General features: G+C 42.4%; 1 protein-coding gene across 1 annotated transcript; it reads left to right on the forward strand.

Moving 5' to 3' along the window:
* Positions 1–1,632: 1,632 nt before the first annotated feature.
* LOC117369023 (ubiquitin-conjugating enzyme E2 variant 1) lies at positions 1,633–22,279 on the forward strand. The gene is made up of 4 exons (XM_033962913.1): positions 1,633–1,783; positions 9,187–9,335; positions 11,868–11,993; positions 19,951–22,279. The coding sequence occupies exons 1-4, from the start codon at positions 1,762–1,764 to the stop codon at positions 20,095–20,097; spliced, it is 444 nt and encodes a 147-aa protein (XP_033818804.1). The 5' UTR covers positions 1,633–1,761; the 3' UTR covers positions 20,098–22,279.
* The last annotated feature ends 2,741 nt before the right edge of the window (positions 22,280–25,020 follow it).

Genomic DNA, 25,020 nt, shown 5'->3' on the forward strand with positions numbered 1-25,020 from the left:
TGTCCCTAGTAGGCCTGCCTCCCTCCTTTATAAAGCCTCACTAGTGTTTTTAGCGGTGGTAACAATGCCGACACTCGTAGAATTCTTATGAGCGTCGGAGGTCTTACCACTACAGCACTAAAAATGCATGCTAGCATAGCTTTATAAAAGAGGGCCTAAATTTTGTACCTGGAGCAATGGTAGGTTAAGTGACTTGCCCAAAGTCACAAGGAGCTGCAGGGGTGCTTGATCCCAGTTCAGGATCAAAGCCTGTTGCAGTAAGTAATAAGAACATAAGAAGTTGCCTCTGTTCCCGTGGTGGCCTATCAGGTCCATGACCAGTAAGGTGATCCTTGTCTAAAACCCTTTATTCCCCTTTATGCTTCTATCTATACCTATCTGTATCCCTCAATCCTTCTTTAAAACTCCGTAGTGTACTCTGTCCTATCACAACCTCTGGAAGCGCACTCCAGGTGCCCACCACCTTCTGAGTGAAAAATAACTTCCTAGCATTGGTTCTAAACCTGTCCCCTTGTTCTTGTGGTTCCCAATAGGCTGAAGAATCTGTCCCTCTCTACCTTCTCTATGACCTAGATTCACTAAGCTCACCGATTATGTCCCGACCAGTTTGTGAGCGTTCCCTGACCTGATTTACTAACCTGTGCCCAATCAAATCTCCTACCTGATCTGCTCCGCACATGCAAATGAGGGGAAATTGCTTGCACAAATAGGAAGGCAGCAATTCACTAAGCAGAAGAAACACCGATTGGGGTTGCCCATCCACAATGAAGCGACAGCTGAGAACCACTTGCTTACTGCCCTTGCCAACTCTCCCGCCCTGAAATCCCAGTAAACAACCCTCAAAATAAAACTGCCCATTACTCTCGATAAAGGCGCGAGCCTGTGTTTTTAACTCATTGGTTAAAAGCGTAGTCTGTTCCATATATGGCTGCAAAGCATGTTCTGTTCTATTCTTGCTCCACAATTTGAAATGATTCCTTTGGGCTAGTGAGTACTGCAACCACCCGTCCCCCTTTGTTTTGACCGCAAAGACCAAGCCCCTGTGTGGATCGCATCTAGAGTCAACCAGGTTGGTCTGCGCGTGCATTGTGATTGCTCTGCAGCGATCTGTGTGTGGGGGGGGGGGGGGGGGAGCTGAACCAATCACATTAATTTGCATGAGGACTTGTAGTGAATCGGTTGCCTGGCAAGACTTGGCCATGGATTGCCCACATTGGCGAGTTTAGTGAATCTAGGCCTAGGTTGGGAGGGGGGATGGCACCTGAATATTACCCCCCCCCACACACACACACACAAAATAGGCTACACTCCTCTTCCAACCCTATGTGGTGAGAGACGGGGGACAGGGTGCGTGGCTGGGGGTAGAGCATGACTGGCTGGAGAGCCAGGGAAAGGGGGGGGGACATCCCATCCCCTATCCTCTTATATTCGCATCAACCTATTTTACCTTCTCGTCTTATACTCGGATCATTAGCCGCTGTCATTTACATAGTACAGTAGTTAAACTTGAAAACGCAAGTTGTCGGACTTTAAGAAATAAGCTGCAGCAGCCGCCCCACAGAGCCACGCCCACGCCCGACGCAAACAGGCGTAACCACGCCCGTGCAAACAAGGCTCCGGTCAACAAATTCGGCAGACTGGGCCGGCGCGCGCGCGCTCCTCGTTCGGCTTCTCCAGCCGGCGGCGTTCACGCGGCGCGCTGACGTCACTGAAAGGGGCGTAGATTAGGAGGAGGCCGGAGCTGGGCCACAGCGACGCAAGATGGCGACGACCACGGGCTCGGGTGAGCTGCGAGCGAGTGAGAACAGGCTGAGAAGGGGCAAAAAGCGACGTGAAGCGAAGGGGGAGCGCTTCGTGGACGCGCGCTTTCCCTTCTCTCGGGGGGGGGGGGCTCGCGCTTTGTTTTTTTCGGACGGCAGCCTTTAGTTTCGGTCGCTGGCGCGAGGCTGAAGAGGTGTCAAAGTTTCCTGGTTGCCGGAGCTCGAGGCCTTCCTCTGTGCTGGGTGAAGGTGCTCTTGTCAGGCTCCCCTGCGGCTTTCCCTCCCTGAAGTAACGACCGGGGTGGGGGGAGGCGAGGATCTCGCATACAGCCTCCGTGACACCCGATGGACGTTCATGGAATGAGATGCGGCCTGCCCGTGCCTTGCGTTAGGCCGCTGTGTTGCCTTAAAAATAGCTGATCGGTGGGGTATTCGTCCCGGGAGAGGAGGGGCGGCAGCTCTGCTCTGTCCCCCGCAGGGTGTGCCTGCTGAGGCGCTGCCAGCTATCCTGCACTGGGTTTCCTTACCCCTAGTTTCTGAGTAGTGTGCTGCAGCCGGCATAAGAGAAGCCCAGCGATGGGTGTGTCGAAAGCCCTGACCTCCCGTGCTGTTCCCCCGTCAAAAAAGGCTTCCTGGTTCTAGGCACAAACCATCCGTTATGCCTATCTAGCCCTGTGGTTTAAATACACATGCTCGTCGCAAGATCGACAAAAACGACAGTCCTTTCCATCACTATTTTATTATTTATTTAAGCATTTATTATACCACTTATAGTCTTTAAATCTGGGATCTCAAAGTCCCTCCTTGAGGGCCACAATCCAGTCGGGTTTTCAGGATTTCCCCAATGAATATGCATTGAAAGCAGTGCATGCACATAGATCTCATGCATATTCATTGGGGAAATCCTGAAAATCCGACTGGATTGCGGCCCTCAAGGACTTAAATGGTTTACATTCAGGTACTCAAGCATTTTTCCCTGTCCTGATTGCGGCTCTCAAGAAGGGACTTTGAGACCCCTGTCTTAAATGGTTTACATTCAGGTACTCAAGCATTTTTCCCTGTCCTGGTGGGCTCACGCTCTATTTAATGTACCTGGGGCAATGGGGGATTAAGTGACTTGCCCAGGGTCCCAAGGAGCAGCACAGGATTTGAACCCACAACCTCAGGATGTTGAGGCTGTAGCTCTAACCACTGTGCCACACACTATATCTCAGTAGAAATAGTAGGGGAGAATTATGTTCTGTTTAGGAGGCCCTATCTTGTTAAGGACATAAAACTTGAAATTGTTAAGAGGGAGGCAACATAAAGGTTTATAGGACATATCAGAAGGGACTTAAGGACCTGATTATATGAGGGCATTAATATGCAAGTAAACTTTTCCAGAGAAAGAGGACATGAATTGAAATTCTGGGAAGGTTGATTTAGGAGTATGTCCAGAAATCTTTATTCATGGAGTGGTAGATAACCTGAAATGCCTTCCTGTGGGAGGTGGTAGAGACAAAAACTAACAGAATTTAAGAATGTTTTGAATAAACATAAAGGATTCCTATATAAAAAGAATGGAATCAAAACAAAAATTATCTGTTCTTAGGTAAATCCAGTAGTTGGGAAGTAAGGCTAAGGCTGGGCAGACTTCCAGGATCTGTATCCTGATAGTGGCTAGACAGATCTGTTTTGGGTTGGAGTGGACTTTGACAGCAACTCCAGTAGTTGAAAATCAAGCCAGTACTGAGCAGATCTCTATGGTGTGTGCTTGGAAAATAGCAAGGCCAGATTGAGTATGCTTGAACCATGCAGGTCTTTTATCTGTTATCTATTTTGTTATAAAGATCTAGTGGAAGCTTAATAAGTGCTTTGTTTTTGTTTTCTAATAAAGACATTTATCAAAAGTATGCCTCCAGTAGATAATTTAATAGTGTCATTGTGAATATATTTTATAATGCTACTAACAATAACCACTCATTATCACTAATAAGCATAGTGATACATTTAAGAAAGGGGGCATATCAGATTGTAGGTAAAATAATACTGCCTACCAAATATTCCATCAAATTGTGTTCATCACATACCTCAAGTTTTCAGCACTCCCTAACAGATATGTCTGTAATATAGAGTAGTTGTTTATTGTGCTTGATCTTTAATAAGTATTTAATACTTGCATATAACAAAGGCAAACTATTAGTTTGAAAAGAATATTATTGTTTGCCTATTCAGCAGAGCAAAGTTTTGACATGAATAACCTCAAAATTGTAGAAGTGATAAAACAATTTGGTGATCTCTGCTATATTTAAACCTCTTTATTTTTAAAGCAAATGCACTGATATGTCTTCCTACTGCTTTTTAAAGAAGTAGGACCTAATTGAATGTAACTTGGGTCCTTTTATCAAGCTGCGGTAGGGGTTTAACGCGCGTTAAACTGCCTGCTGCGCTAGCCGCTAATGCCTGCATTGAGCAGGCGTTAATTTTTTAGCCGGACGCGGGGGTTAGCACGTGATGAAATGTCTGACGCGCTAACCCCTCTAGCGCAGCTTGATAAAAGGACCCCTTAGTATATGAAAGCTACTTTATTTTTTGTTCATTAAAGGTGTGATGCCTTTCTACTCTGCAGCATTGTTACATGTTTTTTTTTTTAATTGTTTTAAATCGAACAAAAAATTCACTAAGGGGTCTTTACTAAAGTGTACTCAGCACATGAATTAGTGAGCATTGTTAGCACTCTGGCATGATAGTATTAATTTGTACTTTAAAGCATGGAGTGGAAAATAATCAGGTTATGGATGGAGAAATGGAGTGGACTAGACTTTATGTTTAGTACAATGTACTTAAAGTAGGTGTTCACCTGCACTGATTGTGAATGCACTTAATTTGTAGCAAATAACTTTTCTGTGCCGTAACTGTAAGGGGTAAGTTCAAAATTTCACCATACTTTTAGGGCTCCTTTTACAAAGGCGCGGTAGCAGTTTAACATGTGTAATACCATGCGCTAGTTGTTACCGCCTCCTCTTAAGCAGGCGGTAGTTTTTAGGCCAGTGCGGGGGTTAACGCGTGATGAAAAGTCACATGCATTAACCCCGCTAGCGTGGCTTGATAAAAGGAGCCCTTAGTAAGCAAGTCTCTAATCAAGTAAAACAATTTAATTGACTTACAATTTTTCTATAACCTGCATTTGCTTATATTTTCATGTATACAGTAGACTCTCAGTTAACCAGTACTCTCACCTAACCGGCAAAACGCCAGGGAAATAAAGTCCCCAGCAGTGGCAGTGGTCCTGAGCTGCAAATCCCCCTTCCCTCTCCCTCCCTCCCTCAAGCACTTAAGCCCTGAAACAGCTGAGATAAGAACCCCTCTCCCTCCCTCAGACCCCCAAATCAACAGAAGCAGGTGGTTGTCCTGAGCATTGCCCAAAGCAGACGCTGCTCAGCAGGAGGCAGTGCTGAAAACAGGATGCTTGCGACCAGCTCTGGCAGGGCCTTTCCTCTGATGTGTCACTTCTGATGTGTCAGAGGAAAGGCCCTGCTAGGGCTGGCCGCGAACAGCCTGTTTTGAGCACTGCTTCCTGCTGACTGGCTGCTGCTTTGGATAAGGGAGGGGGTTCATGGCTCAGGACCGCCGCCTGCTTTGGGGCTTGAAGGAGGGGGGCTTTGCGGCTCGGGACCGTTGCCACACTGGTACTTTGGGGCAGAAGGAAAGGGAGAATTGAGATAAGTGTTAGACAAGGTTTCTAATGCACTGTCAACAAGAAAACAGTTATCCAGCATCTACCAATCCCCATGGATGCCAGATAATTGAGATTCTACTGTATTTAGAATATGAAGGAATTTCTCTTAAAACTTTTTTGTACTATTCAAACAAGCTGTCTGAGAGTAAGTCTAAACATATCCTACAATATGAGGGGCTGCTGAAAATTTCTCAGCCCAAACAACAAAGTTGGGGCAGTCTCCATCGAGGGTTATACACTTATTCCAGCGGCTTTCCACTTTTTTCATTCTGCATTTTTCAGATTGCGAAAAAAGTGGAAAATCACTGAACTAAGTATTTAGCTCTTGATTGGAGACTGCCCCAACTTTGTTTGTTGGGCTGAGAGCTTTTCAACGGCCCCTCGTAGTGCATTCAAGTTCATATTTCTCACATGCTGTATATTGCAAAGCATAACAGTTCATTCATAATATATCTTGTAGGTGTAGGTAAATAAGTTGCCACCAAACATCTGGACCTATGGGAAAAATTTTGCATGTTGAGCATTGGAGAGTAATAATTTTTGTGAGAATGCCGTCTTAAGATAATTGAAGAATATATATATATTGATGAGTTCTGGTGTGCATGTGTTGAAGTCCAGTAAAAAGGTACAGCAGCACTGTACAAAGACTGCAGTAGTTTATTTAATGTTAGAAATAAGATTTTCTATTTCCAGGTTCCAAATGCATTTTTTGGCCCAGTAGTTTCCTTCATTCTATTTTTTCTTACCATTTAGAATTCTAGAGAACACATTAGTTTTCAAGGTTTTTATATCTTTCACATAGCTACATATGTTATCTATTGATTAGAATAGAGCACCAGCAAACTTTCTGATATTGTCACCCTGCTAACAAATCATCATTTTACCTTTTATAAACCCATATTGCATACTAATAACCATAGCTTGTAACTTTTAAATTTTGTTTTCTTATGACATTTACACTGTTCGCACAATAAGCTATTCAGACAGTTTTCTTATGGTCTCTCCTTGTTTTAGGCATTTGTATTTTATTTGTGCTCTTTATACGTCCCTAGAATACATATTTGGTTTCTCAATATTGTGACTGATTGATAGCTTACAGGTGTCTATTTGTTCTTTATATTCTTATGGAGCTGTAAGACTATCACGTGCATACATTTATGTGTACTGAATTTAATTGAAATGGTTCTTGGAAATCTGCCCACTTTGACCATTGGTAGAAACTGGATAGGCATATAAAACTATTGATAACAATTGAGTATAAGGATTAGTTAGCAACTTGAGGGAAATGCAGCTTTTCTGCAAAGTGATTTTATGTACAGAAATTTATATATTTGAAATTTGAGTTCTGAAAATATGCTTATGGGCTGATTCCCCTCAAATATTTGAGAATCTTATTCTGCCTTTCATGATTAAAAATTTTAAGTCAATATTTTGTCTTACACAGACCTGGGTCAGGAAGTAGTTACAAAGCTTTTTTTTAGTAGTAAGCTCGCTCTTTGCCCTTTCAAATTTCATTTGCCAGAAGAAGCTAATTGGAGCTTGGGCTGGTGAAGGACTTAGGGCTCATAGTAGATGACGGCAGATAAAGACCCGAATGGTCCATCCAGTCTGCCCAACCTGATTCAATTTAAATTTATTTATTTATTTTTTTTTTGTTCTTAGCTATTTCTGGGCAAGAATCCAAAGCTTTACCCGGTACTGTGCTTGGGTTCCAACTGCCGAAATCTCTGTTAAGACTTGCTCCAGCCCATCTACACCCTCCCAGCCATTGAAGCCCTCCACTGCCCATCCTCCACCAAACGGCCATACACAGACACAGACCGTGCAAGTCTGCCCAGTAACTGGCCTAGTTCAATATTTAATATTATTTTCTGATTCTAAATCTTCTGTGTTCATCCCACGCTTCTTTGAACTCAGTCACAGTATTACTCTCTACCACCTCTCTCGGGAGCGCATTCCAGGCATCCACTACCCTCTCCGTAAAGTAGAATTTCCTAACATTGCCCCTGAATTTTCCACCCCTCAACCTCAAATTATGTCCTCTGGTTTTACCATTTTCCTTTCTCTGGAAAAGATTTTGTTCTACGTTAATACCTTTTAAATATTTGAACGTCTGAATCATATCTCCCCTGTCTCTCCTTTCCTCTAGGGTATACATATTCAGGGCTTCCAGTCTCTCCTCATACGTCTTCTTTTACTGAGCTGCAGTAGCATTTTTAGTGCGTGCTGTGCTACACACCAAGAACTAATGCCAGCTCAATGGTGGCATTAGCATCTAGCGCGCGTGTCAATGCAGCGTGCGCTAAAACCGCTAGCGCGGTTTAGTAAAAGGAGCCCTAAGTAGAGATTGACACGGGGACAAATTTTTCCTCATCCCCGCGGGAACTCATTTTCCCAACCCCACAAGTTCTTTTCCTGCCCCATTCCTGCAAGCTCCATCCTCATCTGCACAAGCCTCAAACACTTTAATATCATATGAGAAGTGTTTGAGGCTTGTGCTGGTTAAGACAGAACTTACAGGAATGGGACAGTGACAAAACTCATGGGGACAAATTTGTCCCCGTGTCATTCTCTAGGACTAAGCAGCTAACTAATATTTCACATGTTAGATATTTATAATTGTCACTTTGGATGAAAGATATAAGCTCAAAACTTGCAAGGAACATATGGGGTAGAGGAATAACTAAGAATTATATAACATAGAATTGCTATTTAAGAGCATCTTTGTAGTTAATCCTGAAAAAAAAAACCTCTAGAACCAAATTTATAGCTCCTTTTATCAAGCTGTGCTAGAGGTTTTTAGCACAGACCGGCAAGGTAAGTGCTCAGAAGCTCATAGGAATTCTATGAGTGTTGGAGCATTTTCCATGCTGGCCTGCACTAAGGGCTCCTTTTACTAAGGTGCGCTAGCGGTTTTAGCGCACACTAGATGCTAACGCCTCCATATAGCTTGCGTTAGTGTTTTTCGTTTTTAGCATGTGGTTTGCGTGCGCTAATCTTCAGAGCGCACTAAAAACGCTAGCGCACCTTAGTAAAAGGAGCCCTAAAAGCCTCTAGCGCAGCTTGATAAAAGGGGCCATTAATCTCAACCATGGCCAGGGCTTGTACGATATGTAACTATAAGGGAGATCACTCATGAATTTTTCTTTCATCAAATTCATTGAGCGCCCCTATTATTGTTCTAAATAGAAAAGGCCATCTGTTTCCTTCAGATTAATGTTTTCTTGTACATTATGACTTTTCCCTGGCAGTGTGGCAAGAATTGGTGCTCTCACATGAGCCTATATTGTACATTGGTAGGCTGTTTTTCTATCATATTCTTGTTACAATCTGACTGTTTTTTAGATTTCTAATCTGTACTATTTGACACACAAATATTACCAAAACTGATCAGTTTTTTTAATTTTAGTTTAGACTAGGGGTGTCCAACCTGTGGCCCGAGGGCCGCATGCGGCCCCGTGAAGTATTTTGTTCAGCCCTGGTTGAGGGCGATGCAGTGTTTTCCTCTGCTGCCCCCGGGTGTTTACCAACTTGCCGACTCCCTCCTCTGTCTTTCTGCAGCGTTTGCGCAGCCCCAGAAACATTTTTTTTGGCCAGTGCGGCCCAGGGAAGCCAAAAGGTTGGACACTCCTGGTTTAGACTGATGGATCTGTTTTATTTTTACAAGTTGTGTTTGTAACTATTTTTTGCTATATTTCATAATTACAGGTGTAAAAGTTCCCCGCAATTTTCGACTGTTGGAAGAACTTGAAGAGGGCCAGAAAGGTGTTGGTGATGGGACAGTTAGCTGGGGTCTAGAAGATGATGAAGATATGACACTTACAAGATGGACGGGAATGATTATTGGACCTCCAAGAGTAAGTGGCACATTACAGATGAAATGCTATTGTAGAAAAGTGCTTCTCCAAAAGTGCACAATGGGAGAGAACACTGTTGTGCAACACAAATAATATAAAAAAAAGTAATTAGGAGGGAGATCCCCCCCGCACCCTAAAAATGGTCTGATTATGCAATTGTTTCAGTTATGATATCTAAGGAATCAGGTAGGATGTTCCACAGAAATAAAATTTCATCAACAATTGCATCTTTCTTTATTGTCCCTCCAGACTGACACAGAAACAGATGGGTTTATGCTCCTCTGCCAGCAGGTGGAGACTGATGCAAGACTTTGGCTGTAGAATAAGTGGGCTGTGCAGATCTAGTTCATCTTCTTGTGACAGATCTATTCCACTGCCCCTCTCGCCAGACCTGACTCGGTGTCCCATTCCAGTGTTCTATCCGGGTCCCTTTTGTCTTACAGTTTGGCTCTTGAAAGGGAACGCCTAAGTAAGGTTATTCGGATAAGGTGATCTCCACCCTCTTAGGTTCTCAGAGACTTTCAACCTCTCGGACTTACATTCAAATTTGGCATCTCTTTGAGGAGTATTCCGCGTGTGCTGTAGTTCACCTTTGCACTTCTTTGCCTTACATCTTGGAGTTCTTGCAGGATGGCCTGGACCGTGGCCTTGCCTGTTCCTCCCTCAGAGTTCAGATTGTGGCTTTGTCGTCTTTTCGCGGTCTGTTTTGCTTGGTCTGCATTTGGCCTCTTCTCTGGATGTGATTCGGTTCTTGAGAGCAGCAAAATTGCTTCTGCCTCCAGTTCGTCCTTTGGTTCTGGCCTGGGATCTCAATCTGGTTCTTTCCGTGCTCATTCGTCCTCCTTTTGAGCCTCTCTGCTCCTGCACATTGAAGGACCTTACTCTCAAGGTAGTGTTCTTGGTGGCCATTACGTCAGCGAGACGCATTTCTAAACTGCAGGTCTTTTCATGTAAGATCTCCCTTCCTGGAGTTTTCCAGGAAGCGGTTCATGCTACAGCCGGTTCCTTCGTTTCTGCCAAAGGTGGTTTCACCTTTTCATGTCAACCAGTCTGTTGTCTTTCCGGTCTTAGGGAGTCAGGAGGGTTCTTTGGAGCAGAGACAGTTGTGCAAATTTAGTGTCCATAGAATCCTTCGCGCTTAAGTTCTGCTGAATCGGGAGTTCCGTCAGTCAGATCATCTTTTTGTCCTCTTAGCGTGTCCTTGTAAGGGGCGACAGTGCTGGATCAAGGAGGCTATCGTTTGGTGTACCTTCTTCAAAAGAAGCCTGTTTAGGATTTTCTGAAAGCTCATTCCACTCAGGGGCAGGCAGCTTCTTAGGCTGTCTTCTCTTGTGCCTCCAGTGGATATCTGTAAAGCTGCAGTTTGGTCTTCTCTCAATTCCTTTGTTCGACACTACTGTGTCGACGTTCAGGCATGTCGGGACATGGTGTTTGGTGAACGTGTTATTGGGGGGGGTACTGCTTTGGTACGTCCCATCCACTTTTGTGCCAATCTGGAGGGATGCTAAAGATGGAGAAATTAGGTTCTTACCTGCTAATTTTCTTTCTTTTAGTCCCTCCAGACCAGCACAGACCCCACCCTGTCATTTTTATTTGGTGTCTTTTCTCAAAGAGTACATTTTTTTTCTCTGCGGAATCTTTTTGTCTGTGTTGTTGCAGAGTTCAATATGAGCAGTGGTGTTTGGTTCCTCTGGCTTAGCTGGTGAGCTGTGGGAAAGTTTTTGAAGGTTCTTATTCTAATCAATATCCAACAGTGTTTTCCCTTTCCATTCTGGACAGTTACTTGATATTCTCCATCTGGGAGTGACATTGGTGTTTATAGTTAGTTGCTGCTTGGCTATTTGTCAGACTGATTGTAGATGGGACTGCACAGCCCACTTATAGCCAGAAGTCAATGTCTCAGTCTCTACCTGCTGGCAGAGGTATGTAAACCCATCCATTTCTGTGCTGGTCTGGAGGGACTAAAAGAAAGAAAATTAACAGGTAACCTAATTTCTTCTTTTTGGTCTCATAGTTCCTCATTTCTCCTTTTTTGTCCTATTGAGTTGGAATCTATTGAGTTGGAATCGGTAACAGGATCTAGGTACCTTGAGGTCTCTATTCACAACTACCAGAATATTTTAGTCTTGACTGTAGCAGTTTTCCAGGTCTTGCCGCGTATGGGGTGGAAAACAGCTACAATCATGATGCCAGCTGTGGAAGCCTATGAGAACACATTTTAGTCTTATTTACTAGACCCCTTCCCTGTTCTAGTCTGGCCTCAAGACCACTGCTGCAATGACAAAGAGCCATACAGGAGTGCTTCTTTTCATAGCTCTATGCCATAGGCTTTAAAGTCAGCCCTTGGGTGTTGATTCTTGATGCTGCAAAGGCAGGGGAGTCACTGTATGTGATTTGCCAATGAACCTATATTGCATTTTGATCTTGCATAATGATATGGGCATATAAATGTTATGGACAATCCATATATTTGTATAAACTGTAAATACCTGCTGATAATTTTTACTTAGTGATGCATCATTTTTCTTTCAGACAATTTATGAAAACCGAATATACAGCCTTAAAATAGAGTGTGGCCCTAAATATCCTGAAGCACCTCCGTTTGTAAGATTTGTAACAAAAATTAATATGAATGGAGTAAATAGTTCTAATGGAGTGGTAAGTTTTGTTCTGTATCCAAGGAAGAGGGGAGTAAAATAAGAGTAATTTAAATGATCAGATAGATAATTAGAGTTAGTAAATTGAAATGATTAGTTTTAGTTTGGTTAATCATAAATCAAACATTTTATTTAAGAAGGCAAAGTGATCTGTGCTAAAATATTATCAAATAACTGAACATAATGTGGGTTTTAGACCTAGAAAACAAAATCAAATATCTCCCCAAAAATTTTGACACTGCGTACTTTTATTTCATGTAGTCATCAGAGTTCAATCTCAAATGTTCAGGTTGTGTGGAGTTACAACGCTGATAATGTCTTCAGTTGCAGTAGTGTTTTTTTTTCCATTTACTGAGACTAACCAAACAAAATTTAAAAGAATTAAAAAAAAGAAAGAAAGAAAGGATTGCAGTGGAATTGTATAGCATTACAAAAACTATAAATTAGTTTCCTTATAAAGCCCGAGCCAACAAAGAGGAGACTCTTGAGTGTAAAAGTATACATATATAAAATAAGGGTGTAGAAAGAAAAATTTAGAGCCAGATATTCAAACAATTTAAACAGCTAGGAGAAGTTTCTGGCCTTTTAAATCTCCAGTCTGAGTCTAATTGGACATTTTCAATGGCACTGGATATTGCTGCTGAAAGTGTCCAATTAGCATACAAACCAAAACTGCTATCTTGAGGGCATTCCAGGGGTAGAGTCAACACTTAGCCAGTTCAGAATAAAATGCAATTCTATCTTTATGTGGTCCTTTATAGTTGGCTAAGTGCTGAATATTCACTTAACCAGCTGTTTTTGGCTAGAGAGCTGCATAGGAACAGGGTTGGCAAGATTTCCCTCCAAGGTCATGGGAATCCCGCGGGAGTATATTTGCCCAGGTTCCTCCAAGATGTCTGCCGCCTCCTCTCCAGTAATTTACAGCTGCACTTGCTCTTCTTCCTTAATCAGCATCTATCTTCAAGAGGCTGTGGGCAGTGTTCCTGCACACTGCTGACAGCTGACCTGGAAGCCTTCCCTCTGATGCATTCATGTTGGAGGGAAGGTTTCTGGGACAGCCAAGGGCAGAATTTAGGAATTGCTGCCTGTGGCCTTTGAAGATGCTGTTTAGAGCAGTGTATCGTAAACTGTGCCAACCCTGAGGAAGTATACAAAATGTTTCAGTGAGGGGGGGACGAGTCAGTGACTGAACAGTTAACATAAGCTAAGTTCAAATTAAGCATAAAAGGAATATTAAAGTATGAAGAGTTTAGATAATAAATAATTAAGCATAAAATAAAAAAAACGAAGATTTAGTATACTGGACTAAGGATTGCAGCCTCTTTGTGTTATGCCACACCAGCGGCAATCTGTGGATCCCAATATATAAAATAATTTATTATTAAATTTTCAGCTGAAGTTCTGTAGGCAGTCAGCTAGTTTTGGCGCTTCTCCTCTCTAGCCCTCTTCCCTGCTGACACCCCCCACTGGCATCTCAGGGCCCGATTGGATGGCCTTCGCGCATGCGCAGACATTGACATGATTATGTCAAACATGCACGTGACATCATCACGGTGTCTTGCGGCCACTACATTTAGTGTGCTGCGGCTTGAGAAAGTTTGAGAAAGTTACTGGTTTAGAGAGAGGGAGAATTTTTGGCCAATGGAGAGAGTGATAAATGCAGGTGGGGAGAGAGAAGGAGAGGAGTGGGAGAAAGAGAGATGGTGCACATGGGGAAAAGAAGAAAGAGGAAAAATTGTTGGGCATGGAGGTGAGAGGGAAGGGAGAGAGAGAGAAAGATGAGGTACGATGGAGGAGGGGAGGAGATTTGTAGGATATGGTACTAGAGAGGAGGGAGGTAGAAATGCATGGGAGGATAGATGTGAGAGGAAAAAATGTTGGACATGGTGATGGAGAGGGAAAGGTGAGGCTGATTATGCATAGGGATGGAAAGGGATGCAAGAGAGAGACTGTTGGACATGATGATGGAAGGGAGGAAGAGATGCAACATGAGGCTGGAGAGGGGCGATAGAAGGAGACATATGTTGGTGAGGGGTGAGAAATGCTGCACGGGGTGGGGGAAGAGATGAGAGATGGAAAAATGTTGCATGCGGCAGTAGAGGGGGTGGTAGAGATGCACCCTGGATCTAGTATCTCTGTCTTTTTTCCATTCTCTTTGCAGCAAGGGAGTGAGTGAGACAGAGTTGATAGGCAATGAGAGAGGGAGACATATTGGACATGGGGTGCAGGAGGGGGAAGGAGGAGATCCAGGGGCAGAAGGGCATGAGGATGCTGTACAATGGGAGGGAGGGAAGAGATGGAGAAATGCTGGACTACGGTAGGAGGGACAGTTAGGAAGAAAAGGATAGAAGGATTCGTAGGGGGAGGGAGGTGGAATGGAAGGAACAGAGAGATTTCAGGCTTCGAGAGTGGGAAAGGGGAGGGATGAAGAAGCTGAGAATGATGGCACTCTGTGGGAGAGGCAGGCAGCGGGGGTCTGGCAGGAAAATGAATGAACAGAGGATAGTGATTGTAGTGGATAAAAATATGGTAATGTGGAGTAGACTGAAGATAGAAGGGATCAGAAGAGTGGATGAGAGAAGAAGGAAAATTGATAGGTATCTGAAAAGAAGAGAAGGGGTGAAATTTGAGTCAACTGAGGTAGAAAAAAGCCAAACAGGTCAATGTGAGGGAATGGAACAAGAAGAGAAAAGACAAATGGACAACAGGCACTTGAAGGTGAATTGCGGAAGACAGGAAAAAGAGAAACTGGAACTAACTTGATGGAAAGATAAATGTCCAGGCAGCAAAAGTAAAAAAAATATATTTTTCTTTGAATTTGACTGAAATTTATTGCTATAGCTGGTAAGGATCCCCCAAACACTGCCAGCTGAGGGCTGCCTCCAAAGGTGGCTGGAACTACCTTCTGCCAAGCACGGCAGGATCCTTAAACCACTGAGGTGCCTGTATTTGTGGCTCAGGGACGTTGCTACTGCCTGCCAAGCTTTGTAAAAGAGAGTTTTGGCCACTTTCAGAGAAAGTCTTCAGTTGACAGAGCTTGGGGATCATCAGCTAGTGAATTTATATTTTATATTTACATTAGAGACTTTAGAAGTAGTTATTTCATTTAATTATGCTACTGAAGCATGTTAGTGCCTTTGCTTATTTGGGAATGTTAATTGGGGAAAAATGCATACTTTGTAAATGGGGCTCTGCCAGAACCTCTAATGTGCTTCAGTAGCAAAATTAAATGAAATAACTACTTCTGAAGGTTATGGGTATGGGTGGAGACAGAATGGATCTTAGCGGGGACAGGCAGAGATGAATTTGATTTCAAAATCTCATGCAACTCTGTTTTAGCCAGCTTCCTGTACCTGGAAATTTAGTGCTGGAGCCTGGACATGGCCTGCATTGAATTTCTGGGTTTAAAGCTGGTGGTGGTCAGCAAAACGCTAATTACCACTGTCTGAATATCAGGCCCTTGGTGTAAAATGTGTAGGACTGGCTTTCACCTCTTGTGAGAGATTTTGGTAAAATAGACCTAATGCTCCTGAGTCAAACAATGAATGGGGTGTGCAGATGTGTTCTATACGGTATTAATCACAGAGCTGTCAGTGTGTGCCTGTAGATCATGAAACCATGGTGTGTGTTAGTTTTATATGCAGTGGTACCTTGAGGTCTCTGTTCACTAGGGCTGTCCGATTCAGGAAAAAAAAATTTCGATTTGCTTTGCTTTCTGCGACATAGCTGTAAAATTAGCTAGAAAAATGGATTAATGAATGTGTTCTCCTCTGCCCCCAGCTACCCCTCATCAGCTGCTTTTCCCATCCTGGTGGGTTCATTTTGTAGCCTCTTCACCCACCCCACTCCCCTTTGCCCCCTCCAATCTCAAGCCAGTGCTGTCAAGTGTAAATAAAACAAACAAAAATAAAGACTTTGTCTCTCTCTGTTAGGTCCTAGGTCTCTCTAACTCCACGCCGATGCAGTCAAATACAAACAAAAGAGTCTTTTCCTCTCTCTGGGCTCCTTTTACAAAGCTGCATTCGCCATGGCTGGCGATTTTTTTATTTTTATTTTTTCTTTTCTTTTCTTTTTTAGGCAAGCCTAATGCGGCATCGGAAAAGTATGGGGGGGGGGGGTCTGTTAGGTCATAGCTCGCGCTTGCTGTCTCTGGCAGAGTATACACTTCAAATCTGACGTAATCACAAAATAGAAAATAAAATTATTTTTTTCTACCTTTTATCTGGTTATTTTATTCAAATCATGTTGGTCTCAGGCTCTGGTTTCTAACTCGCTCGCCAGAGTGTCCTGCCCATTTTGACATTTTCTTCTTTCTCTGTGCTCACCATCCATCTTCTCTGTACCTTCCCCTCTTTCTCTTCCTCCTCCCTATTGGTCCAGCACCCTCTCTCCTTTCCCCTCTAGCTCCAAACCCCAATCCAGTCTCTTTCTCTCTCTCTCGCTCAAGAGCAGACTGAATCGGTGAATTGATTCAAATCATGAATCGGACAGCTCTAGTTTCTACAAGTCCTGCATACGTAAAGAATGGCACGGTGACAGAATGTGTCATCGTCCCCATGGATAACTAGGTTTCTTTAAGGAAAGAGGGAAGAATCAGAGTATGAATGGGCACAACCACTGACCCTCAAGCCTTGCATTGAGGAATACTGGTGTAGAAAGACTATGGTTGAGATAGACACTAGAGAATGACATGAGATGGTTTCCTGCTGTTATCTGCAGGGACGGTGACATTCCAGTTATAGCATTTTTTTGCAAATATGTTGCACTCTTACAGATTCGATCTGCTTTCATTTAAGCCACGAGAGTGTATTGTTTGGGTAGACATGTAGGCAACTACATGATGTTAATAGTAAATATGAAATTGGGTCATATTATAAGGATTGCACTAGTACTTAGTGTATTACACTTGATGCGGGAACTGATGGTGTAGCCATGGGTGGGCACAGGCCCATCCAGCAGTAATAGAGCAGTGATATGTCTGGTGAGGATCCCTAGGTTCCACCAGCTGAAAATTCCTGGCACCTCTCCTTCCAGAACATCAGGGGATCACAATTCCAAATCCTTTAGGGCTTTGCCAGCAGAATGAAATTATTATTAGGATTTATATACCGCCTATCAAGGTTATCTAAGCAGTTTTACAATCAGGTACTCAAGCATATTCCCTCTCTGTCCCGGTGGGCTCACAATCTATCTAACGTACCAGGGGCTATGGAGGACTGAGTGACTTGCCCAGGGTCACAAGGAGCAACGTGGGGTTTGAACCCACAACCCCAGGGTGCTGAGGCTGTAGATCCAACCACTGCGCCACATACTCGGTTACACAGCTTCAACTTTTTTTTTAAACTGCCAAGAACAGATTTCAGCCAAGTGAGGTTCATAACCCCAGAATCACTTGGCTGAAATCTGTTCTTGGCAGTTTAAAAAAAAAGTTGAAGCTGTGTAACCGAGTATTTTATTCTAATTTCATTCTGCTGGCAAAGCCCTAAAGGATTTGGAATTGTGATCCCCTGATGTTCTGGAAGGAGAAGTGCCAGGAATCTTCAGCTGGTGGAACCTAGGGATCCTCACCAGACATATCACTGCTCTATTACTGCTGGATGGGCATGTGCCCACCCATGGCTACACCATCAGTTCCCGCATCAAGTGTAATACACTAAGTACTAGTGCAATCCTTATAATATGACCCAATTTCATATTTACTATTAACATCACTAGCTTTTGAATCATTATGAGTATTTTTCATTCCAACAGCTCTCCCTCAAGCTAAATGATTAAGCAAGCACAGATATCCTACAACCTAACAGATGGGTAAAAACATTCTACTGGATCAAAATATGTTGAAAGCATTCATACAGTCCCTCTTTCCTTCAAGTAACTTTCTAGATGTTCCACCTAAATATATAGATACATAATGATTCAAAAGCTAGTTAGTAAACCTAGATAACTAAGTGGAAATAGAACCCAGTGTGTAATAATAATTTGCAAAGTATAAGTTTGGGTACAGAAGGTAGATCCTACCAAGTAGTGCTCAGGCCTCACTGGAAGAGACTTGAGATCGGTTGGAGCCATGAAATAATAGCTAACATGGAAAGGGGAGGACGTTATACGGCCACAGAATCTAAAATGTTTTCAGTGGCTAGTGTGACCTTATGGAATGCTTTGGTTGGATAATTAAGGCTACGTATGGGCTGCCCTAAATTCAAGAAATTATTTAAAAAACAATTGTTCGTTGATGCTTATTTGTAGAGGTTGCGGTAAGTTCCTTTTCAATTTTTGGAAACATGTAGGATGTTCATTACTGCCTCCTTGTAGGCTGCAGAAAATAATGTATGCTGTAGGTGGACAAGATGTTAAATGTAGATAATGGTGGTTGGATGTCACTTTCATTTTATGAATGTTCACTACTTGGAAACCGCTTAAAGCTTAGGCGGTATATAAATGTTTGGGAGGTTTTTGGTTTTTTTTTAAAAAGGCTTTATTGATTTTCCATTACTAACAAAAAGTGCAACACAATATTCATATCAGTAACAATAACAACTAAGCACTTAAATTTGGTCAATAGCATTGCAACAATAGAAGCCCTCCCCCACCCACAATTACATCAAGGAATCACACTAAAGATATATCCCTCCCCCCTTGATGTGTTTGAATTATACCAGCAAAAAGGAGGATAAAATAACTATAACAATTGTACAAAAGATGTCAATGGACCCCAAACTAAGTTAAATATCTTAGAATGTCCTAGTATGTCAACATTCATTTTCTCATACCTATAGCTTGAACATAAGCTCGCCCACCAAAAAGAAAAATGAAGGGCTCCTTTTACAAAGGCGCGTGAGGGCCTTAACGTGTGGAATAGCACGCACTAAAATGCCGCGCGCGCTAGCCGCTGCTGCCTCCTTTTAAGCAGGCAGTTTTTTGGCTAGCGTGCACTAATCTTGTGCACGCTAAAAACGCTAGCGCGCCTTCGTAAAAGGAGCTCTAAGTTGATCACAATTTTTCCAATTGCGAGTTATCCGCATGGCTACCCCAGTCATAATCGGAAAAGGCCGGCATTTATAGCGGTCCATGGGGGGCTTAATATACAGTAATGTTCCACATATTACTACCTCATAAGTCAATGGAATTGTATATAAATGTTTTGTTGTTGTTGTTTTTTTTAATTCTTTATTTATAATTTCCAACAATACATTACAAGAAAAATAAACCTCTTGTTACAGCAATACAGTAGGTATAATGTTATTTCCCACCATATAATCAATTGAATAATTTTTACCCTTCATTAGACCACATGAACAAATAAGGGGAGTTCAGGCAGGCATAACTGAGAAGTAATTAAACAATAAGAAAAAATGTTAAAGAAACTGGTATATAAATGTTTTAAATAAATAAATACACATGGGCCACAGCAGTGCCAACCATTGCATTCCTGCATGCCTCTGGCTCTTGGTTGCACACTTTAGAGGCCTAATCCTTGCTTTGGGTTGCATCCTTAGAGACCTAGTCGTGAACTTAATCAGTGCAGTCTATATGGTAGCTGGGGAAAAGAGTTGAATTATACCTGCTATATATTGAGGCAAGCAGCATCCCAGACTTTAAGAATAAATGGGATACCTATGTGGGTTCCCTACAAGGGTCAAGTCAAGGAATAGGGTTGCTAGGGTATAGACTTGAAGGAGCGGGTCAGTAGAGTGGCTGTATGATTAAGGGGGTCAGTAGACTTAAAGGGGTGGGTCAATAGAGTGGGCAGACTTGATGGGCTATAGCCCTTATCTGCCGTCATCTTTCTATGTTTCTATACTGCCTTGGGTGGATCTCTTTATTAAAGTGATTAATAAATCCCAATAACTAAATACATATGTTAAAAATTCCAGGCTACATAATAAATGGAAAAGAATAGGGCTGCGAAATATCAGAGTAAGTATTAATCTTTTTTTAATTTTTTATTTTACGTTTAGGTGGATCCAAGAGCCATATCAGTTCTAGCAAAATGGCAAAATTCATATACCATCAAAGTTATTCTGCAAGAACTTCGGCGTCTAATGATGTCTAAAGAAAATATGAAACTCCCTCAGCCACCGGAAGGACAGTGTTACAGCAATTAAGTCACCCCTTTTATTCAGTTTAAGCTGTCTTCATTTTCCACAGTAGTAAATTTTCTAGATCCATCTTGTAGACCTCAGAATACTGGAGAAGACGTTCCCATTTAAAGGCAATTTATCTTGAGATACTGTAAATGATTTTTTTTTTTCCCATTGGAAATATAAGTTGTGGTATAGCAATCCTGTCATGTGTAACCACTGTGTCCATAGTTGAACTTCTGATGTCAAAAAAATCTATTTAAGTTTATTACTATCGAACCGTGTGGCATATTTAACTCAACTGTGAAAACGTACATCATACAATCACCTTGCTGCAATTCTAGGCTTTTTTTTAATTATTATTATTATTATTGTTTTACTTATACTTTTTTTCACTTTGCAGTAGAATTGAAACTCAGGGCTATTTATTAGAGTCTACACACAAAGGTTTTTAGCATCCGGTTTTGTACTGGGCTCCATGGACTACTAATAGGGATGTGTGCTAACCATAGTCATCCCTTCCTTTGTGCTGTCTCTAGTAAAGGCTAAATTATGGAAGATATGGGATTTGTTTCTGTTTGTCATTATATGCCTTAGTCAATTTTACAGCAGTTTTGACATTCTGCTCCTTAACCTGCATCCAAGGCATAGAATGTGTGTCTCCCTCTCCCCCCCCCCCCCCCCAATAGTATGTAGGGTTTCAGAATTCATATACCCTCTCTTCCTATTGTTGTGAGTGGTGCATTCTAGTTTCAATGCCTTTGTTAAACCCATTGCCATTCTTTAAGCTTGATGTTTGTAGCTAGTGGCCAGTAAAGGGGTGGTGATGGAGTAACCTCTTTACTTGCTGCCTGTTTTGCCTTCTCACTGGAGCTATTCATCTTTCCACTGAGTTTAGTCTTTACTGGCCTGTGACTACAGGAGCTCCCTAAATTGTTCACAACCTAAAGCCTTCAGCGTAACACTGAAGCATCGTTGCAAAGCTGGGCACGGCCTGCAGTTAGCAAGCGACTCAGATCCACTATAAAGTTCTCAGCAGTGAAATGAGTAAGAATATCTGAGGATACTCTCCAGTGCAGCATACTCGTTTTTAACATCTAGAAGTATTTTATTTTGGAATGAGTTCCATTTCTGATCTTAACTGTTCTGCACAATGTGGCGACATTTGCTCCATTGTCTTGGGGCTAAATCTGAATGGAAGAATTGCTCTGGGGAAATTCTGAAAAATATATAAACTGTAAAGACCATTACTGAATAATATTCTTGGTAAATCACTACCACTTTCTGATAATTTTGGACCACTGACTGCTGAAGTGTGGGTATAAGCTCAAATAAAGACAAATCAATGTGTTCTAATTTTTATTTAATTTTTTTTACTTCTGTCTTTGTGTAAAGTTACCTGTTAGAGCAGCATCAACAACCAAGTTGCTGAATTTGTTCTTTTTTTTTTTTTAAAGGAAAAAAATGAATATTAGTTGTAAGGATATAACATCCCTTGTGATTTAAAGCATAACAGTATTGCATAAGCAGCCTTTTTATTGTGTCAGACCATTGCCTGATTTTAATGTAATAAAAGTGTGCATTAATATTATTTATGCTAATCTTTTCTTAGACCTCTGTGTAGCCTGCTGCTTTCCTAATGAATTTTTTTTTTTTTTAAATTGTTGGCTTAAAGGCGCTTGTTTTATTCTGATAATTTGGTATAGTAAGCCTTGAAAAGGTTGTTTTTTTTATCTGGCAATCTTGTGAAAACAAAATACTAGTCTTTGATGTGGAATTTGACAGAGTGAAGACTTCCAGCTTGCCAACCTTGAGCTGATTGTAGAGTGCAGTCATTCTTTCAGATTTAAAAGAAAGTGTCACTAAGTGGATCTTTTGCAGTTCAGAAGGGTTACCCCCACAGGAGATGAAGGTCAAACAAAGAAAGTAGGGATAGGGAGATGCTTCCACTTGGGCTCTTTATTTACCCCAAAAAGTGTGACAAGCTACTTTCTTCGTTTGACTTTTGTAGTTCAGGTTTGATCTTTCTAGTTAACCCATGGTTTTCCCTGTAGTGTTCTCTCCAAATGCTAAAAGGATTATTGCCATTAATTTTATTTGTAATGTTTTCTGGACCAAAATGGTTGTGTCCCATTTAATCCCATAAGAATTCTGGATTCTTCAATGGTGGTTCTTTGTTACATCAACAATAAATTATATTGGGGTATATGAGCATACATTGTTCCTGGTTTTGATGTGTTTCTAGATTTCCCCCCTCCCCCCAAGTACCAGCACAGTAACTGGAGAAATGAAAGATATGTGAGGGATTGGATGGGTGGATGGTTTATTTTGTGGTGTGTTTTAAAAAAAAAAAATTCATGAACTGTATCAAGGAAAACAGCCTATTATGGAAACATTTTCCAGGATGTCGAACACTCAGTGATGGGTTATTCCAAAGTGTTCTTTATTGAAGAACAGCACGATATCACATAAGTGGACTCGACACTGCCAGTGTTTTGGCAATCCAGCCTTTTTCAAGAGTCTATAATAGCTGTTCTGTCTTCGTATAGATGCTTGTGTAAACACAAACAGAAAAAGTGAGAATCAAACGTGGCTATGGCAAGCTTCCAAGTCCTGCTCAGCGATTATAGACTCTTGACAAAGGTAGGATTGCCAAAACACTGCCAGTGTTGAGTCCACTTACGTGATATCGTGCTGTTCTTCAATAAAGTACACTTTGGAATAACCCATCGCTGAGTGTTCAACATCTTTTGCCTCGCAACTTCTCCTCTCTGGATTCGCCTTCCCCGTCGTTGAGATCTATACCTGGCTCTCTTTCTGAGAATGTTTTCTAGGAAGCACAATGCCATCCTACACCCCAAATTGCAGAATAACATTTTGCTTTAAACACCTGCAGCCCTGGGGGCTATCCCAGGTGCCCAGTCTCGTGTCAAGATCTGTTTTTATTCCTGGCTCTAGTCTTTGCTCCCCAGCCCAGCCAGAGTTAGCAAAGCTGCAGGTACAGTGTGTAGATCCTCTTGACGTGTAAGGATAGAAGCTCTTAGCTGTTCCTGTTAATCTGTAATGGTTTAACTACAGTCGTCAAGGCTTTTGGCGTTCACAGTGAGATGTTCTTTTAAATCTGTCCTAAAATCCTAGCTTTTTCAGCAAGCCTATGGCATGTGACTGGTTGCTCTCTGCTTGCCACACCTAAAGAGGAATGTGAAGTTGTTGTTAATTGTATTTTAAGGAATCTGTCTATGCTATATGTCACTATGCCTGGTATTGTAGCTCTTTTCATCTCTCTGTATTTGAGTCTGTAAACCACTTTGCTCTGTTTGATAGTTAAAGATGGTATAGCAAGTTTCCTATAAATAAATACGACCCAGTAAGCAATCACATGCACACTGGATTCCAGAAGGAATGATAGTCTGGCTGCTGGTCAAGGACTGTTGCAGGTCTAGCTGATGGCCTTATAAAAGGAGGACAATATCCAGAGAGGTGAAGAAAGGCTAATGGCCCTGTGGCCCACTGGAGACCAATTCCAACCGGGCCGGAAGCTCGAAGTAGCTGGAGGTTGTTATTGACCAAAACAAGGCAAGAAGCTGTGATGACCTCTCTTAAAGCAATTGTTTTCATAGTGTGACATTTCCGCTCCCCGAGACGGTCATGTCAGAGTGAAACCCCGGTCTCAGTCTCTTACTCGAGACCAGACTCTCACTGAGAAGGATCAGGAAGAAGATCCTGAAAGCCTAGCTGCCTATCCTGAGTCTTCTAGCCTAGAGCAGTGCCCTGAGGATAGGTTAACTGCCCGGCCCAGAAAAGCTTCCAGTCACACTAAGGGATTTAATCAAGCTCCCAGTGATATTCTACCCTTTAGCCTGAGGGGGAGCCCAAGAACACACAAGCTAGGCACACGATCTCCCAGTGTAGGGCGTGGCCCTAAGCCTGTTAAGCAGCTCTCCAGAGCATTAAAGGAGGCTGCCCAAGAGAGTCTGGGGGAGAGAGTTCTCCGGGCCAGGAGAAGGCCAGACCTCACTCCAGAGCCAATGGAGTGTGAGGCTCCAATGCCTCAGGAGCCAGCAGAGCTGCTGGATACACCAGAAAGCATGGACCTGGATGAAGGGTGTATGCTGGAGACCGGTATGGAAGAAGCCATGGATGTGGGCTTGGCAACTTTCCACTGAACACTACAGGTACAAGGCTGTACAGCAATAATAGTGGAGAGGATTTTTGGCAGAACTGTTTGATTGTTTTGTGCTGTAAAGACAGGCTCAGAGCAGTGCGGCACCAGCTTGATTGGATTGCTACATGGCAGCTGTGCAGGAGCTCAGGAGAAGCTCAAAGAACTGTGAGCTAATCAGGGCTGGAAATTGAGGAGCCTGCAGTAAGGCTTCAGTTTTTGTATTTTGTGTTTTTGCTTAAAGTTTACCTGGTGAAGAAACTGGACTGTGTTAGTTAGTAAGCCCAGGACGCCAGCTCAGGGCTGGATAAGTGCTTAAGAGACTAATTGTGCAGTGTTTTTCAGAGCCTGTGTGATCAGGTAGAGCAAGCACTAAAACCTGGACTGGAAGTATAACTGATAGCAAGCTTGCTGTGCTTTCACTGGACTGGGGTGAAAGTTAAAAGGCTTTTTGTTTTCTGTTTTCTTTCTTTTTGCCCTTGTTTGGGGAGAAAGGAAACTTGGACTATGATAATGGATGATATGATTTATGTGGCAAGTGATTAATTAAACTTTGCACATTATTTTGTTCAACTTGACTCACGGTGCTTTATTTTTAGCAAAGCCCAGGATAGTGAGACACCAGTGAGGTCTCCCCCTTTGGGAGCCACGTCAGGAGTGTGCTACCCTCTACCGGAGGTCTTCTGAACTTTACTAAGACCCCGGCAGGTGACAAAATGGTGGCAGTGGTGGGATTTTAGCACACTCTACTGGTGGTTTCAAGTTTGAACCTATAAAAAAAAAAC

Source organism: Geotrypetes seraphini, chromosome 11 (assembly GCF_902459505.1).
Source record: "Geotrypetes seraphini chromosome 11, aGeoSer1.1, whole genome shotgun sequence".
Taxonomy (NCBI): domain Eukaryota; kingdom Metazoa; phylum Chordata; class Amphibia; order Gymnophiona; family Dermophiidae; genus Geotrypetes; species Geotrypetes seraphini.

Excerpts from the sequence above, each read along its gene's own strand:
- LOC117369023 (XM_033962913.1), top strand. The coding sequence starts at position 1,762 with ATGGCGACGACCACGGGCTCGG. Across the intron at positions 9,336-11,867 it reads TGATTATTGGACCTCCAAGA|ACAATTTATGAAAACCGAAT; the intron begins GTAAGTGGCACA and ends TTTTTCTTTCAG. Across the intron at positions 11,994-19,950 it reads TAAATAGTTCTAATGGAGTG|GTGGATCCAAGAGCCATATC; the intron begins GTAAGTTTTGTT and ends TTTTACGTTTAG.